The sequence below is a fragment of the Chanos chanos genome, chromosome 16 (genome assembly GCF_902362185.1).
Source record: "Chanos chanos chromosome 16, fChaCha1.1, whole genome shotgun sequence".
Classification (NCBI taxonomy): Eukaryota; Metazoa; Chordata; class Actinopteri; order Gonorynchiformes; family Chanidae; genus Chanos; species Chanos chanos.
Genome location: NC_044510.1, coordinates 4,640,083 through 4,655,316, shown reverse-complemented (window position 1 = coordinate 4,655,316; position 15,234 = coordinate 4,640,083). Strand labels below are relative to the sequence as shown.

The window sequence follows — 15,234 nt, the reverse complement described above, 5'->3', positions numbered from 1 at the left end:
GTTTATTTAATGCGTTGGCAGAAAATGCAAAAAAATGATGACACGAAACAGGAGGTCCCGCACTTTAGTGGTTTTTGTCATCGAACACTAGATTCAGCCCCAGTCTCATTGATAGAAATGACAGCATAACAAAGACAGAGAGAGAGAGAGAGAGAGAGAGAGTCAGGAAAAAATAAACGAAACACGAGAGAAGTCTGGTTTGTGTGATAGAGTCATCCCTCTGCATTTGCACGAGACAACAGTGTGGGGAAAAAGGCCAGCACAGCTGTGAGAAGCTCCTGACTCAGGGAAGAGATGATAAACTACACAGACATTCCAGACAGAGTAATATTTGGGCTGAGTCACTCGGGCATCTTGTACTCAGAACTTAGAAAGAGTGTGTCGGTGCACTTTGTGAGCAGCGAGATCGGGCAAATTAAGATCCTCTGAAAACATAACAGTTGTAGACGTTAGAGCTTCGAATTTGATCTGATTAAGTTACCCGTGACCGGTATCATAAGAGCAATTAATGTGATCCGTGCCAATTAGAGGAGGTTGGGCTCCCCCTTCTGAGTCTTAGATTCTGTCAAGCTTTCTTCTCTTGTGCAGGTGTTGTGAGTTTTTTTTTTAAATTATTACTTTTGCCACAGACATGCGTACAGGGCATCTCAGTCATGGGATTTTGTTAAACTGTTTTGTGACCAAGTCTTCATCTATTTCTATCTATAAAACTGACTTTGACTTGAATTAAACTTGGTTACCATTTCGAACAGCATACCAGAAGCAACTTTTATAGAAAAGCTATTTGGCCAGCTGAAAGACCAACCTATTTAAAAATTTTTTCTCATATGTGTTTTTTTCTTTTCGTCTTGTCCAGGGAGATGGGTCCACTTTCCTCCAGTTGGGTTCGTCCATTGAGCAGCAGATCAATGGGATGTTTAAGATGATGGAGGAGTATAACTGGGACAGCTTCGTGGTGATCACCAGTCTCTACCCGGGTTACGAGAACTACGTGGACTACATCAAATCCTTCACCGACACGTCCTACTTCCTCTGGGAGCTCCAGGACGTGCTGACCTTCGACATGTCGGCCGACGGCATGAACGACCTCCGGGCGCGGAGGCTCCTCCAGCAGATCGACGCCCAGGTTCTGCTGGTCTACTGTTCGCACGAGGAAGCCCAGTACCTCTTCAGCATGGCCTCGGAAGTGGGATTAGTGGGGCCCGGATACATCTGGTTTATTCCCAGTTTGGCAGTGGGGAATCCTAACATGCCCCCGCCGGACAGCTTTCCCGTGGGGTTGATCAGCATCATCACGGACCGGTGGAAGATGAGCTTGCGGAGCAGGGTGAGGGACGGAGTGGCTATCATTGTCAAAGGGGCGGAGAGTTTTCGCAAACACAGGGGGTTCATACCAGACGGACATACGGACTGCCAAAACCCCATCCGTTTCACCACTAACGACACGCTTTTCAGGTGAGAGAGCGAGGAAGAGGAGGTTGAAGGTTTTTTTTTTTTTTTTAAAAAAAGGGGAGTTGGGGCGTAAGGCCGCGAAATGAAGCATTCGGAGAATTCGGTCCCGTTCGAGTTGGCTTTGGACGTTATTTGAAAATTCTCGATCTCAATCTGTTGTTGTTTTCCACGTTTTTGTTTTTTTTTTGCTGTATTGTGCTAGACAGAGGCAAGCACTGGAAAATTACCCACAAAAAAAAAAAACCCACTGAAAAAACATTTCAACCAATGGGCCGTAATTATGCATAAAAATGCAAGCAATTTTAGAGGGATTAACAGATTATTATGAAATGAAAAAAAAACAGAACAAGCTGAATGTATATGGGGAGTGCAGGGATAAAGTACTCTGTATCTGATCACCACTGTCTGTCCTTTCAACACAGTGCACGTGTGTGTGTGTGTGTGCTGGTATGACAGAGAGAGAGAAAGAGAGAGAGAAGGGAGCAAGAGAGAGTTCCTGCTTATATGAGAGAGAGGGAAAGAATGAGTGTGTGTGTGTGTGTGTGTGCGCTTGTATGACAGAGAGGGAGAGAGCAAGTGTATGTATGTGTGTGTGTGTGTGTGTGTGTGTGTGTGTGCTTGTATGACAGAGAGGGAGAGGGAGAGAGAGAGAGAAAGGAAGAGTAAATGTATGTGTGTGTGCATGCAGATCAGAGGGGAACATAGAGAGTGATGATCTGCCCTGTCATGCCAGCCCTGCCCAGGAGAGCAGTCTGGTACCATCTGTGCCAGGAACACACACACACACACACACACACACACACACACACACACACACACACACACACACACAGAACAAATCCTGTTTGAGAGAGAGAGTCAGCGTTTGGCACACGTCAAGGTCATCCAGTTCCGGGGTAGCTGAATCATTCTGGAGGTTCTGTGTGTGTGTGTGTGTGTGTGTCCACTGTCATTTGTGAGAGAGAACTGACTCTGGCTTGAGGGATTGATTCTTTTTTTTTAAAGGTTTTTCCTTAATCATTGAAAAACTCTACAGACTGGGCGTTTATTAAACCTTTGGTAATGACAGTTACACCTTCCAAATGCACCATTTGATAATTCATACAGGACAAGAGAGGAATAAATAAAATTCATTAACAGTAAACCATAGAGTTTAGCGAAAGAGAATCACTCTCTCCAAATTCTTTGTTCTGATTGGTTAATCTAAGATGATAATGAATTTCTGTGTGGTTTTGTGGGTTACTTTTAATTGAGCCCATTTTTAGTGATCTTGCAGTTAAATCTCACCCGTTAATGAGATTACGACAGATTACCAGATTACACAAGCTTTTCACACAGATGACACACAAATATGGACTTTACCCTGGGGGACTGTTATCACCTTAGCTGGTCTCTCTCTGTGTGTGTGTGTGTGTGTGTGTGTGTGTGTGTGTGTGTGTGTGAGGGAAACAGAGAGAAAGAGAGAGAGAGAGAGAGGGAGAAAGAGAGAGAGAGAGAGAGAGAGAGGGAGAGAGAGAGAGAGAGAGAGAGAACAGATGCAGGGAGACAAACACCCACGGCCATAATGTCTGTAAATCTGATTTTTTTCTTGCCCTGAATAATCCACCATCTGAAATTCAATCAAAGAAACAACAGGTATAACTGGCAAAAACATAACTACAAAATAGGAGCCAACTTAAATAACATTTTAGCAAAAAAATTCACAAAACAAAACACTGGCAAAACGACACACCATTACCATTTACGTATCAACGCTGTTCACCGTTTTGTACAAGAATTTCAGTGTGTCCACTGCATTTGTGTCTGTTCAGTATCACGCTTTGGTTTCTTCTGCGATAAGAACGTGTTAGACTGACATGGTAACACTGGCTGCGTGAAGAACCGTTCCAAACCAAGTTCCACGGTTCTACTTCAGAGTGTTCCTCTCCTTTCCACAGGCATATGCTGAACGTGACTTGGGAGAACACAGATTTCTCCTTCAACAGTGATGGATACCTGGTCAACCCTGCTATGATTATCATAACGCTGGACCGAGAGAGACAGTGGGACAAGGTGAGAGAATTCAGCACTAACGTCTGCTCCCGTTATATCCGTTTGTCAAAAATGTCATCCTCTCGACAAAACAGTTAATTGTATTCGTGGACCTTACGTTTCTAATTGTATTAACTGGTTTATTTCAAAAATGCATTTTTCATATTATAAATATACACACAACACAAGAGATCTGCTACCTTTGGAACGTGCTAACATGTCATCTCTCAGATTCGAGATCATGTTTGTAAAAGCACAATATTCATCTTTTAATCTCAAAATCACACGGCTTATTGCTTTTCTTCTGCTGAATATTACAATCACGCATACACACCAACATCCCTAAATACCTCAGAAACCATGTGTTTTTACTAAAGCATGTCCTATTCAAATATCGGGAGGAAAAAAAAAAAAACCCATCTATTAATCCCTCGGAGGGTTCAAAGCGCCGAAACGACCAACCCGACACGTGATAAAACGAAAGCGCCGTCGGGGAATTTCTCCAAAGACTGGGCGTGTTGTGGTGTTGAGAGTGAGAGGGTAAGGTTCTGTGTTTCTCGTCCACCCCTTCAGAAGCACAGCCCGGGGCAGCCTCCGAGTAATTACCTCATATCGACGCTTTCAGAGGTCCGACTTCCATGAATTTCAGATCTGATGTTTTTTTTTTATTTTTGCCAGAAGGCTTTGACTGAGTAACTGACAGGTCCTGAGAAAAGGCACTAGAGATATTTAGAGTCTTTTTTTTGTGTGTGTGTGTGTGGGGGGGGGGGGGTATGTGTGTGACATCTGAGAGAACTGAGAGGATTGCTTTGATAGATGAGGAGGTACCTCTACGTGATGTGAGAGGGAGGATGCCGTGATGAATACGACCGAAAGCAAATAAGTTGTGAGCAATGGTGTCACCTCACGTTGTGTTAATCGAGAACCGTCTGACTGCGCGCACACGCACACACGCACGCACACACACATGCATAAGCGCGCACACACACACACACACACACGAAAGGTAGTGTCATATTTGGTCGATTTTTGCTCCAGCCACTGAAAAACAGGTCAGAATGTTCCAGACAGACGTTGCCACAGCGTAGCAGGTCTGGCATGTGTTTTTTCCCCCAACAACACAGGGAAAACATTTGAAAAATAAAGAGAAAGAGACATAGAGAGCGAGAGAGAGAGACAGAGAGAGCGAGAGCGAGAGAGAGAGAGCGAGAGACAGAGACAGAGAGAGCGAGAGCAAAATAAAGTTTTAATTGCAGGAAAACAGAAAGAACGACGTAGTTCATTTCTCTGACAAAATGAGGGCAGAAGACAGACAATCAGTTATTGGCAACAATGTGTTGTTCTTTTTCTGCAGATTGTGCGAATGTATTCAACCCTACAGAAAACTCACTGGAGCCCTGTATTACTGTCTGCCTGGAATGAAACTGCATTCTCCCTTCTCTGTACACACACACACACACACACACAAGCACGCACACACACACACACACACACACACACACACACATGCACACTCACACACTCACAAACACAGACACACTCACAAACACACACGCACACGCACACTCACACACACACACACACACTCATAAACACACACACACACACTCACACATGCAGGCATACACGCACACACATGTGCACACACACACACGCACACGCACACTCACGCACACACACACACACACACACACACACACACACACACACACACACTCACAAACACACAGCCGTCTCACACACTGCCACACACTCCCCGCGCCAATCCCCCATTCTGCTAAGAGTTACAGCAGGTGTCAATAACCCCCCCCCTTTTTAGCTTTCCCTGTCACACCGAATGAGTTAATCAAAGAGAGGTGACAAGACAACCAGCATCTTCTGGTTTTTTTCCCCCTTCACTCTGAATATCCCTCTTTTACTCTCTCCCTCCCTCACTAATCCCTCTTTTTGCTGTGTTTCACCTCTACCTGTATCTCTGTTCATTTCTCATCCTGACAAAGGCAAGAAACATTGTCCCATTCATTCAGAGTGACGCTCTCTTCGCTGGAAATCCTCCTCTCTCTCTCCTCTTCTCTGTTTAAAGTGTTCGGCAATTGTTTGCGGAAAGTGTTTTATGCGCTAAGCAAAGCAAACCCAAGACCCATAGCTCACTCTTTTCTTTATTTAAACATCCGTGTTGGGCAAAAGTTTTTTCTTTAACAATCCAGTAATAACTTACCACCACAAAAAAAAAAAAAGACTTGGGATACAGTTAAAACACTTGGAAATGAGCTTCTCCAAGATCTTTTTCTAAAAAAACCTTTAAACTACAATAGTTTCCTGAAGCCCACTGTTGTTTCCGGTCGATTCTGAGAGATGTACAGCCCTTTGAATCTCTCCCTGCGCATCACTATCAGCCCCACGGCCCTGTTCACACTTTTCATGTCATTCCAGCGATTTATCGAGAGACTTAAATTACCGGCTTGCTCTTTTCACGCACTGTCTGCCTGTCCCCAATACGACAGCTGTTCTTCAAAGCCAGGGCGTGGCCATCTCCTCACTTCACCTCTTCCCTCTGTGACAAAATGGTCCACTCTCCTCAGAGATAGGAAAGACAGATGTAAGAGCAGAGAAAGACTGGAGTGATACAGGCCGCAAGGGAGATAGAGAGAGAGAGAGAGAGAGCGCAGGGGTTGTGTGATAGAAGATGACATGAGTTCTATTATGTTATTACTTTGATATAAAGCTTGAGAATTCTTGAATCTTAAAAGGTATTTCTCACCTTCTTCACATGGAATTATAGCTACAGACACATAGGGAATTTGTTCTCAAAAGGTAGAAATTCAGTTCCCCTCAAATACATGGTATCCAATACTCCACAAATGACAGTTGCTATTAAACTGCCTCCGCCTCATCCTCTTGGGTGACAAAATATTCTGGTAAAGTTGTGAAAATGTAGTCCAGGATTTCAAACTAAAATAGTCAGTTGTCCACAGGGGCTGGAAAAAGTTATGAATCCGGTTTTATTATGAACCACAAACCAATCCTCAATGAACAGTGTTCACCCTGTGCGCTCTTATTAATTTTTCATAGTCAAAACATTGTTCTGTACATGTTTGTCATTGATAAGAGAGTCGTTTTGCGTTGACTCGAATGCTTTCGCGCGGAGTTAGCGGCCAGCAGTGCCCCGCGGGCCAACTGAGGGGGTTTAATTCTGACAGCGTTGTACATCCTAACAAACCGTAGGACGCAAGTATGTTTCTTCTCTGTGAATTTTGATGAGATTACGGATGGTGAACCGTTCGACAAGCATCAGGCAAAGCAATGCAAATGAATGAATTTGCTTGCTAGCAGGAAACAAGAATATCTACCGCTTGCCAAATCTCATAAGATCAGTTCTTTGATATATCGAATTTTTGTTTCTCTTCTCAAGCACGGCACTGAGTATTAGAAAACAAGCACATTAACTTTTTTTATTCGTTTGGCATTCATTGAATCAGACTGCACTATGCGTTGGGCATAGTTATTTTGTTTTGTTAATTTTTACTCATTATTTTCTAATTAAAAAATTGAGAACACATTGCATCAGCAGGAGCAAATGTATGTAGGCTACCACTAAAGATGTACAGCACGCAACACAGTTACAGTCACTGTCGTGTAACAAAGTCGAAAAGAAGCAAGCACAAAAAAAAATTAAACCATTCACCTTCCGTTTTTAACATCGACATTCCCAGAACAAATCAAACGACTCACTGGGCTGAATAAAGTTTAGTGGTTATTTGAGTTGGGTTGTCAGAACAGTGGGTTTGTACTGTTATTTCGTCTCGGCAACAGATGAAATGGGTGTGAACACTGTCTCTCCGTGAATGCTAGTGAGCGATTAGTTTCGCCAGGCTATTTTTTTCCCGCTTTTGTTTGTTCTCTCTGTAGCCTACATATTGATATGGCCATAAAGCCAGTCAATACAAGCCATAATGTTTTTGTCCCGAGCACTGTAAAACTAATGAATACAATTATTACTCAAAGATTATTTCATTAGACCGTTCACTCTAATTAGGGCAAGCAGCTCCGCAGAAAGGACATTACTGTCTGTCTGTGTGTGTGTGTGTGTGTGTGTGTGTGAGAGAGAGAGAGAGAGTTTTTTGTCCTCTCCATAAAGTTTACAATAAATCCCAATCAGCCAGACTCCACTTGCTTTAATTACCTCGAGGGCAACAAACAGGAAGACTTTACTTATTGTTCATGTTTTTTTTTAATGCTTATTTATTCATGTTTCGTAATGCATATAATCTCTGGTGCTTGTTTTTTTTTTTTTTTATCCTCTCCCTCTTTTTCCTTTTGGCTAATGACATTAGCGGCCCAGACTTGCGCTGAAGAACACTCGTCATCATTATTTTGCAGCGTAGAGCTACAGTAACACCCTGCCTCTCTTGTCCGAGCTGTCTGCTCACACACTCTGTTCATTTATTATCAGCGGCGGTACAAAGGGAAGGACGTTGGTCCAGGACGTGTAATCCTGCATGCTGCTGAATACTGAATGCCGCGAGAATTAACGTTCGCTAATTGCGGAGTATCAAGATAAAGAGATAAAGGCACTGTCTGAGATGCACTTTGCTACTTTGAATGACATTGAGAGAAAGAGAGAGAGAGAGAGAGAGGGAAATTGAAAAGTTTGGTCTCCAGTAGGTGGTGAGACTTTGAATACGTTTTACATTCCTGGAGGAAGAATGCCTTTGCTCCTGCTTGTGAATAAATTTGCATTTTGACGTGGTTCGCCATCAAATGTTGATAGAATGTAAAACTTTTTAGAAGGTCAAACGTGAGCAAACTTTGACGGGGGCGAAGTCAGTTTTCCCCCAATAACGAATGTCTTTGTATATCAGGATCTGGAATTTTTCAGCTCATTGTGCTGCATTTCACACTGTTCAGATATGTCCATAAAACTGGTAAGCTGGTGAAAGCTAAGTTTATACTACACCTGGAATGTAGTTCATGGACGCTTGCCATAATTATCTCAGTCAGTACTACTGGAATAAACTACAGAAGACTAAAATTGCAGCAGAAGGTGATAAGAATGTCGTACGTTAAACTTAGAGACAGCTGTGTTCAGAGCTACTGTATGTATCTAAAACAGAATTCATTACACTTAAACAAACCGTATAACTGTAAATAACCTATGCTTCAATGAAGGGAACACGATATACCTGGTCCTTGCGCACAAACTGAAACTGAAACCTCTCTCTCTCTTTCTTTCTCTCTCTCTCTCTCTGTAGGTGGGTAATTATGAGTCGGGCATTCTGCAGATGCGATATCCGGTGTGGCCGCGATATGGTTCGTATTTGGAACCGGTCTCTGATAATCGTCACCTCACCGTAGCGACTCTGGAGGAGAGGCCATTTGTCATCGTAGAGGCTGTGGACCCCGTCACCGGTACCTGCCTCAGCAACACCGTACCCTGCAGACGTCAGTCCAACAAAACGGAAGTGTGAGTGACCACACAATCAATACTAATACTGGTGCCACTACTCCACCTACTACTGCTTCTGCTACTAATACTACTACGATTAGAAATAGTAATAAGATCATAATAAACAATAACAAACAAAAACAACAACAATAAACATCTCACTAAGCCTTTAAAAACAGCAATGAGAGCACAACTATGAATGTGTATTTGACGTGAAGGGACAGAGGTTTACCTACAACACTGTTGTTCTGCACTGCCCCACTGTTCAGTGCACTGGACCTCTCCCCTTGTCTGGGCTCCCAGTACCAGCACCAGTGTAGGGAGTCTGCCCTCAGCTTAACTCAAACAGTCATTCTAACGTTAGGGTGACTGAGCCGAAGGCTTCAATTACTAGCCATTGCAAATACACCTTTTACATCTCAGACACAGACACACACACACACACACACACACAGAGAGAGAGAGAGAGAGAGAGAGAGTTCACCTGTATTGCTCTTACCCATCTCACCTCCACTTTAAAATGAAATGTGCATTCACACACAAAAAGCAGAGCATTGCCCACTGGTACTGAAAGCACAGCCAAAATGTTCTCTCACACTGGGGTCTGTTGACTCCACGGTGTGTTTAGTTTGTAAAACAGGATATGCCAGGGCTGTACCAGTGCCCCTCAAAGTCTGGCTCAGAATGAAATTCAGAGATGAAAGTAAGTGTGAAGAGGGTGTCCAATCACTGTCCAGTTACTTTACTTTGCACTATCCTGATTGGCTGTCACCTGCCATCAGCTTGCAACTGCACTGATGGAGCGGCTAATACTGAATATACTTTACAAGGTTTTATTTGAATGGTAATATTTTAACACCAGAGGATGTGCTCTCTTGATATTCCCTCTGTTTTCCGTGTTTGCTTTCAATATTTTTTAACCGTAAGCTATGATTTTGAGGGGAAAAAACTTAGGAGGCATTTACCCCGGAGCAATATCTCACTTTTGCTGCGGATGATCCACCAGCTAGCCCCAGCAGAAATTAAGCCCTTACCCTCAGGTATCCTTAGCTCGATGTTTAATCTCTTTGCCCAATGCTATCCCTGACTCAAATCTAAATCCTTAGCCCAAAGCTAAAATGACCCTTGTGGCTAACAAGAAAAAAAAAAAACCTTTTCATTCGCCTGAAAATGCGAACTGGTTTGCAAAAAAAATCAGCGCTAGCACTGATCTAGAGTGAATCTAAAGTTGGTTTAGATGAAGAGTTAAGGTTGTTTGTGAAGGAAACTCAAGGATAAATCATCAAAATTGCCATATAAAAAGTCTTAGGGTCCCTACTTCTCATCATAACCCTGTACAAACACATCATTCCTCCAACGGGCCTGTGACAGGCTCATAATTACCCTCTCCACCAAGGACAACGGGTATGATGCCTTCTCAGTTCTTTGAAGCAAAACAGCATTAGCATTCTAGATCAGTGGAGAACCAAAGACAATGGAAACGGAGAAGGTAAAATAAACACAAACAAGACCAATAAAAATGTCCTTAGTTTGTAAACCTCAGAGCAAACCTGTTGAAAACCAGGTCTGTAATTTGTAAATCTTGGAGGATCTGTAAGGCTTTTTTTTTTGTCAGCGCTGAAGATGCTAGCAGGGGATGTATTAGCGGAGGAATTAAAGGACACTTGTCTCAGTATCAGTCCTGCTGGGAGCTTTTATCTCCTGCCGTGCTGTCAGTCTCATTAGTGTACACACACACACACACACACAGAGTCAGAGAGAGAGAGAGAGAGAGAGAGAGAGAGAGAGAAAACACAGCCAGTGCGATCGCACAGACCAGCATTAATGCTAACAAAGCAGCCTCCTATGAAAACACACATCATCTAGAGATGGAAAGCTCCCAGTACACTCATCTGTCACCAGGTGCTAGGGATGGATAAACCACGGACGGTCAGAGGTGTCAGGAAATAGCAAATGCCACGTCACACGTCTTATGTGATTGATTTGGACTTACACACTTATGTTAGGTGACTGTGGTTATTGCATATTTATTTTTTTTATATTAACTTAAGATGAACATGTAGTCACATTCGAGCTTTTTTTGTTTCATTACACTAACATGCTTGCAACCGATGTCATTACCACAGGTTTTTTTGCAGCCTAATGTAATATACCATACAGAGCATGTTATTATAGTAACTGTAATAAATGTAGTGTTCCATGATGTGAGTGATGTGAGAATTCAGTGAAACACGATGTCTGGCGTTCGGGACAGGCGAGGGGGGTTGAAAGAGCGACAGACACGTGTTACGTCAAGTCGTTTCCTGAAAATGTCTAAAATGGTAAATGATCACTTGTTAACTGCATCTCAGCTGAAGACAATGTGTAACTTTGAATATGACATTAGGGACGGTGATTCCTGGAGGGCCATTTCAGTGTCTGCAATTTAAAAAAAAAACAAACTAAACAAAAGGGCAGGAAGCTAGACAGGCTATAAAGTCAAAATGAAGTGAGGAGATGAGATAGAGAGAGAGAGAGGAAAAGAGGGGAGAAAAGAGAGAAAGAGAGAGAGACAGACAGAGTGGTGAAAGGAGGTAACAGATAACTGTGATGTAGCGATAGCATTATGCTAACTATCGACCCTGGCACATCTGTGTCCCCTGCTTGTCATATTACACATCCCCCCTGCATGGACTCCATTCATTACAAGGCCTCTTCTTTTTACCGCGTCTGCCTTCATCCCTCCCTCTCTCTCCCTACCTCCTCCACCCAAAACCCCAAGACACCTGCTGGGCTGAGCTACATCCATAACTCAGGCTCTGGTTGGAGTAGAAGTGCCTGTGCCCAAGGACTCATCCGTCAGGGCTGGAGTTAATCCTGCCGGACAGGGTCCATCTCTCACGCTAATACCCACAGAAACTGTTCCAGCACTATACTCAACACACAACTCATACAGCACTATACACAACACACAACTCATACAGCACCATACACAACACACAACTCATACAGCACTATACACAACACACAACTCATACAGCACTATACACAACACACAATTCATACAGCACTATACACAACACACAACTCATACAGCACTATACTCAACACACAACTCATACAACACTATACACAACACACAACTCATACAGCACTATACACAACACACAACTCTCACAGCACTATACACAACACACAACTCATACAGCACTATACACAACACACAACTCATACAGCACTATACACAACACACAACTCATACAACACTATACACAACTCATACAGCACTATACACAACACACAACTCATACAGCACAATACACAACACACAACTCATACAGCACTATACACAACTCATACAGCACTATACACAACACACAACTCTCACAGCACTATACACAACACACAACTCATACAACACTATACACAACACACAACTCATACAGCACTATACACAACACACAACTCATACAACACTATACACAACACACAACTCTCACAGCACTATACACAACACACAACTCATACAGCACTATACACAACACACAACTCTCACAGCACTATACACAACACACAACTCATACAGCACTATACACAACACACAACTAATACAGCACTATACACAACACACAACTCATACAGCACTATACACAACTCATACATGACTATACACAACACACAACTCATACATCACTATACAAAACACACAACTAATACAGCACTATACACAACACACAACTCATACAGCACTATACACAACACACAACTCTTACAGCACTATACACAACACACAACTCTTACAGCACTATACACAACACACAACTAATACAGCACTATACACAACACACAACTCATACAGCACAATACACAACACACAACTCATACAGCACTATACTCAACACACAACTCATACAGCACTATACACAACACACAACTCATACAGCACTATACACAACACACAACTCATACAGCACCATACACAACACACAACTCATACAACACTATACACAACACACAACTCATACAGCACTATACACAACTCATACATGACTATACACAACACACAACTCATACAGCACTATACACAACACACAACTCATACAGCACTATACACAACACACAACTCATACAGCACTATACACAACACACAACTCATACAACACTATACACAACTCATACAGCACTATACACAACACACAACTCATACAGCACAATACACAACACACAACTCATACAGCACTATACACAACTCATACAGCACTATACACAACACACAACTCTCACAGCACTATACACAACACACAACTCATACAGCACTATACACAACACACAACTCTCACAGCACTATACACAACACACAACTCTTACAGCACTATACACAACACACAACTCATACAACACTATACACAACACACAACTAATACAGCACTATACACAACACACAACTCATACAGCACTATACACAACTCATACAGCACTATACACAACACACAACTCTCACAGCACCATACACAACACACAACTCTCACAGCACTATACACAACACACAACTCATACAACACTATACACAACACACAACTCATACAGCACTATACACAACACACAACTCATACAGCACTATACACAACTCATACAGCACTATACACAACACACAACTCTCACAGCACTATACACAACACACAACTCATACAACACTATACACAACACACAACTCTCACAGCACTATACACAACACACAACTCATACAGCACTATACTCAACACACAACTCATACAGCACTATACACAACACACAACTCATACAGCACTATACACAACACACAACTCTCACAGCACTATACACAACTCATACATGACTATACACAACACACAACTCTTACAGCACCATACACAACACACAACTCATACATCACTATACACAACACACAACTCATACAACACTATACACAACACACAACTCATACAACACTATACACAACACACAACTCATACAACACTATACACAACACACAACTCTCACAGCACTATACACAACACACAACTCATACAGCACTATACACAACACACAACTCATACAACACTATACACAACTCTTACAGCACCATACACAACACACAACTCTTACAGCACTATACACAACACACAACTCTTACAGCACTATACACAACACACAACTCATACAGCACAATACACAACACACAACTCATACAACACTATACACAACACACAACTCTCACAGCACTATACACAACACACAACTCATACAGCACTATACACAACACACAACTCATACAACACTATACACAACTCATACAGCACTATACACAACACACAACTCATACAGCACAATACACAACACACAACTCATACAACACTATACACAACACACAACTCTCACAGCACTATACACAACACACAACTCTTACAGCACTATACACAACACACAACTCATACAACACTATACACAACTCATACAGCACTATACACAACACACAACTCATACAGCACAATACACAACACACAACTCATACAACACTATACACAACACACAACTCTCACAGCACTATACACAACACACAACTCATACAACACTATACACAACACACAACTCTTACAGTACTATACTCAACACACAACTCATACAGCACTATACACAACACACAACTCATACAGCACTATACACAACACACAACTCATACAGCACTATACACAACACACAAATCTTACAGCACCATACACAACACACAACTCATACAGCACTATACACAACACACAGCTCTTCTAACATTATACACAGCTCATGTTAACGACACCCCCACTGCAGCCCAAGGGTGGAGAGGGGAAGGACATTCTCACACACCCACACACACACACACACAGTTTGGACAGTTTGTTGAGTCTTGGCATGACTGCTACACTTTCCTAATGTCAAGCATGGTTGTGGGCAAGACTCCTCCACACTAGCCCCAGTATACGCACACGCACACACACACACACACACACACACACGTACACATGTCCAGTCCCACCCTAGTGTCTGTGCTGTCATTACACTGTGCACACGCCATCAACCAAATAACGGAACGCCATATCTGAATACAGGTTCCATTTAACACCGCAGAATATGAATCCAATTCTGTGTGAGTTCATTTAACTGGGTGTGTCAGGAAGTCAAGCAATTGCATTTAGACAGAATCTTAATCTTACACAGTCAGCTTTGGTCTGTCTGATGAGAACTGAGCAACGATGACTTGATTTGATTAAAGAGAAAGAGTCTCTTGGCAGGAACAGAGGGGTCACAGTTTGTACTCTCTCTCTCTGGACCCT

At 42.5% G+C, this 15,234-nt stretch overlaps 1 protein-coding gene across 1 annotated transcript in view; it reads left to right on the top strand.

The window, feature by feature from the left end:
• grin2ca (glutamate receptor, ionotropic, N-methyl D-aspartate 2Ca) overlaps nt 1-15,234 on the top strand; it is a 42,208-nt gene that overhangs the window by 12,041 nt on the left and 14,933 nt on the right. The window contains exons 2-4 of the mRNA XM_030793654.1: nt 857-1,455; nt 3,390-3,504; nt 8,736-8,947. Coding sequence (XP_030649514.1) covers nt 857-1,455; nt 3,390-3,504; nt 8,736-8,947 — 926 coding nt within the window. The remainder of the gene's footprint in view (nt 1-856; nt 1,456-3,389; nt 3,505-8,735; nt 8,948-15,234) is intronic.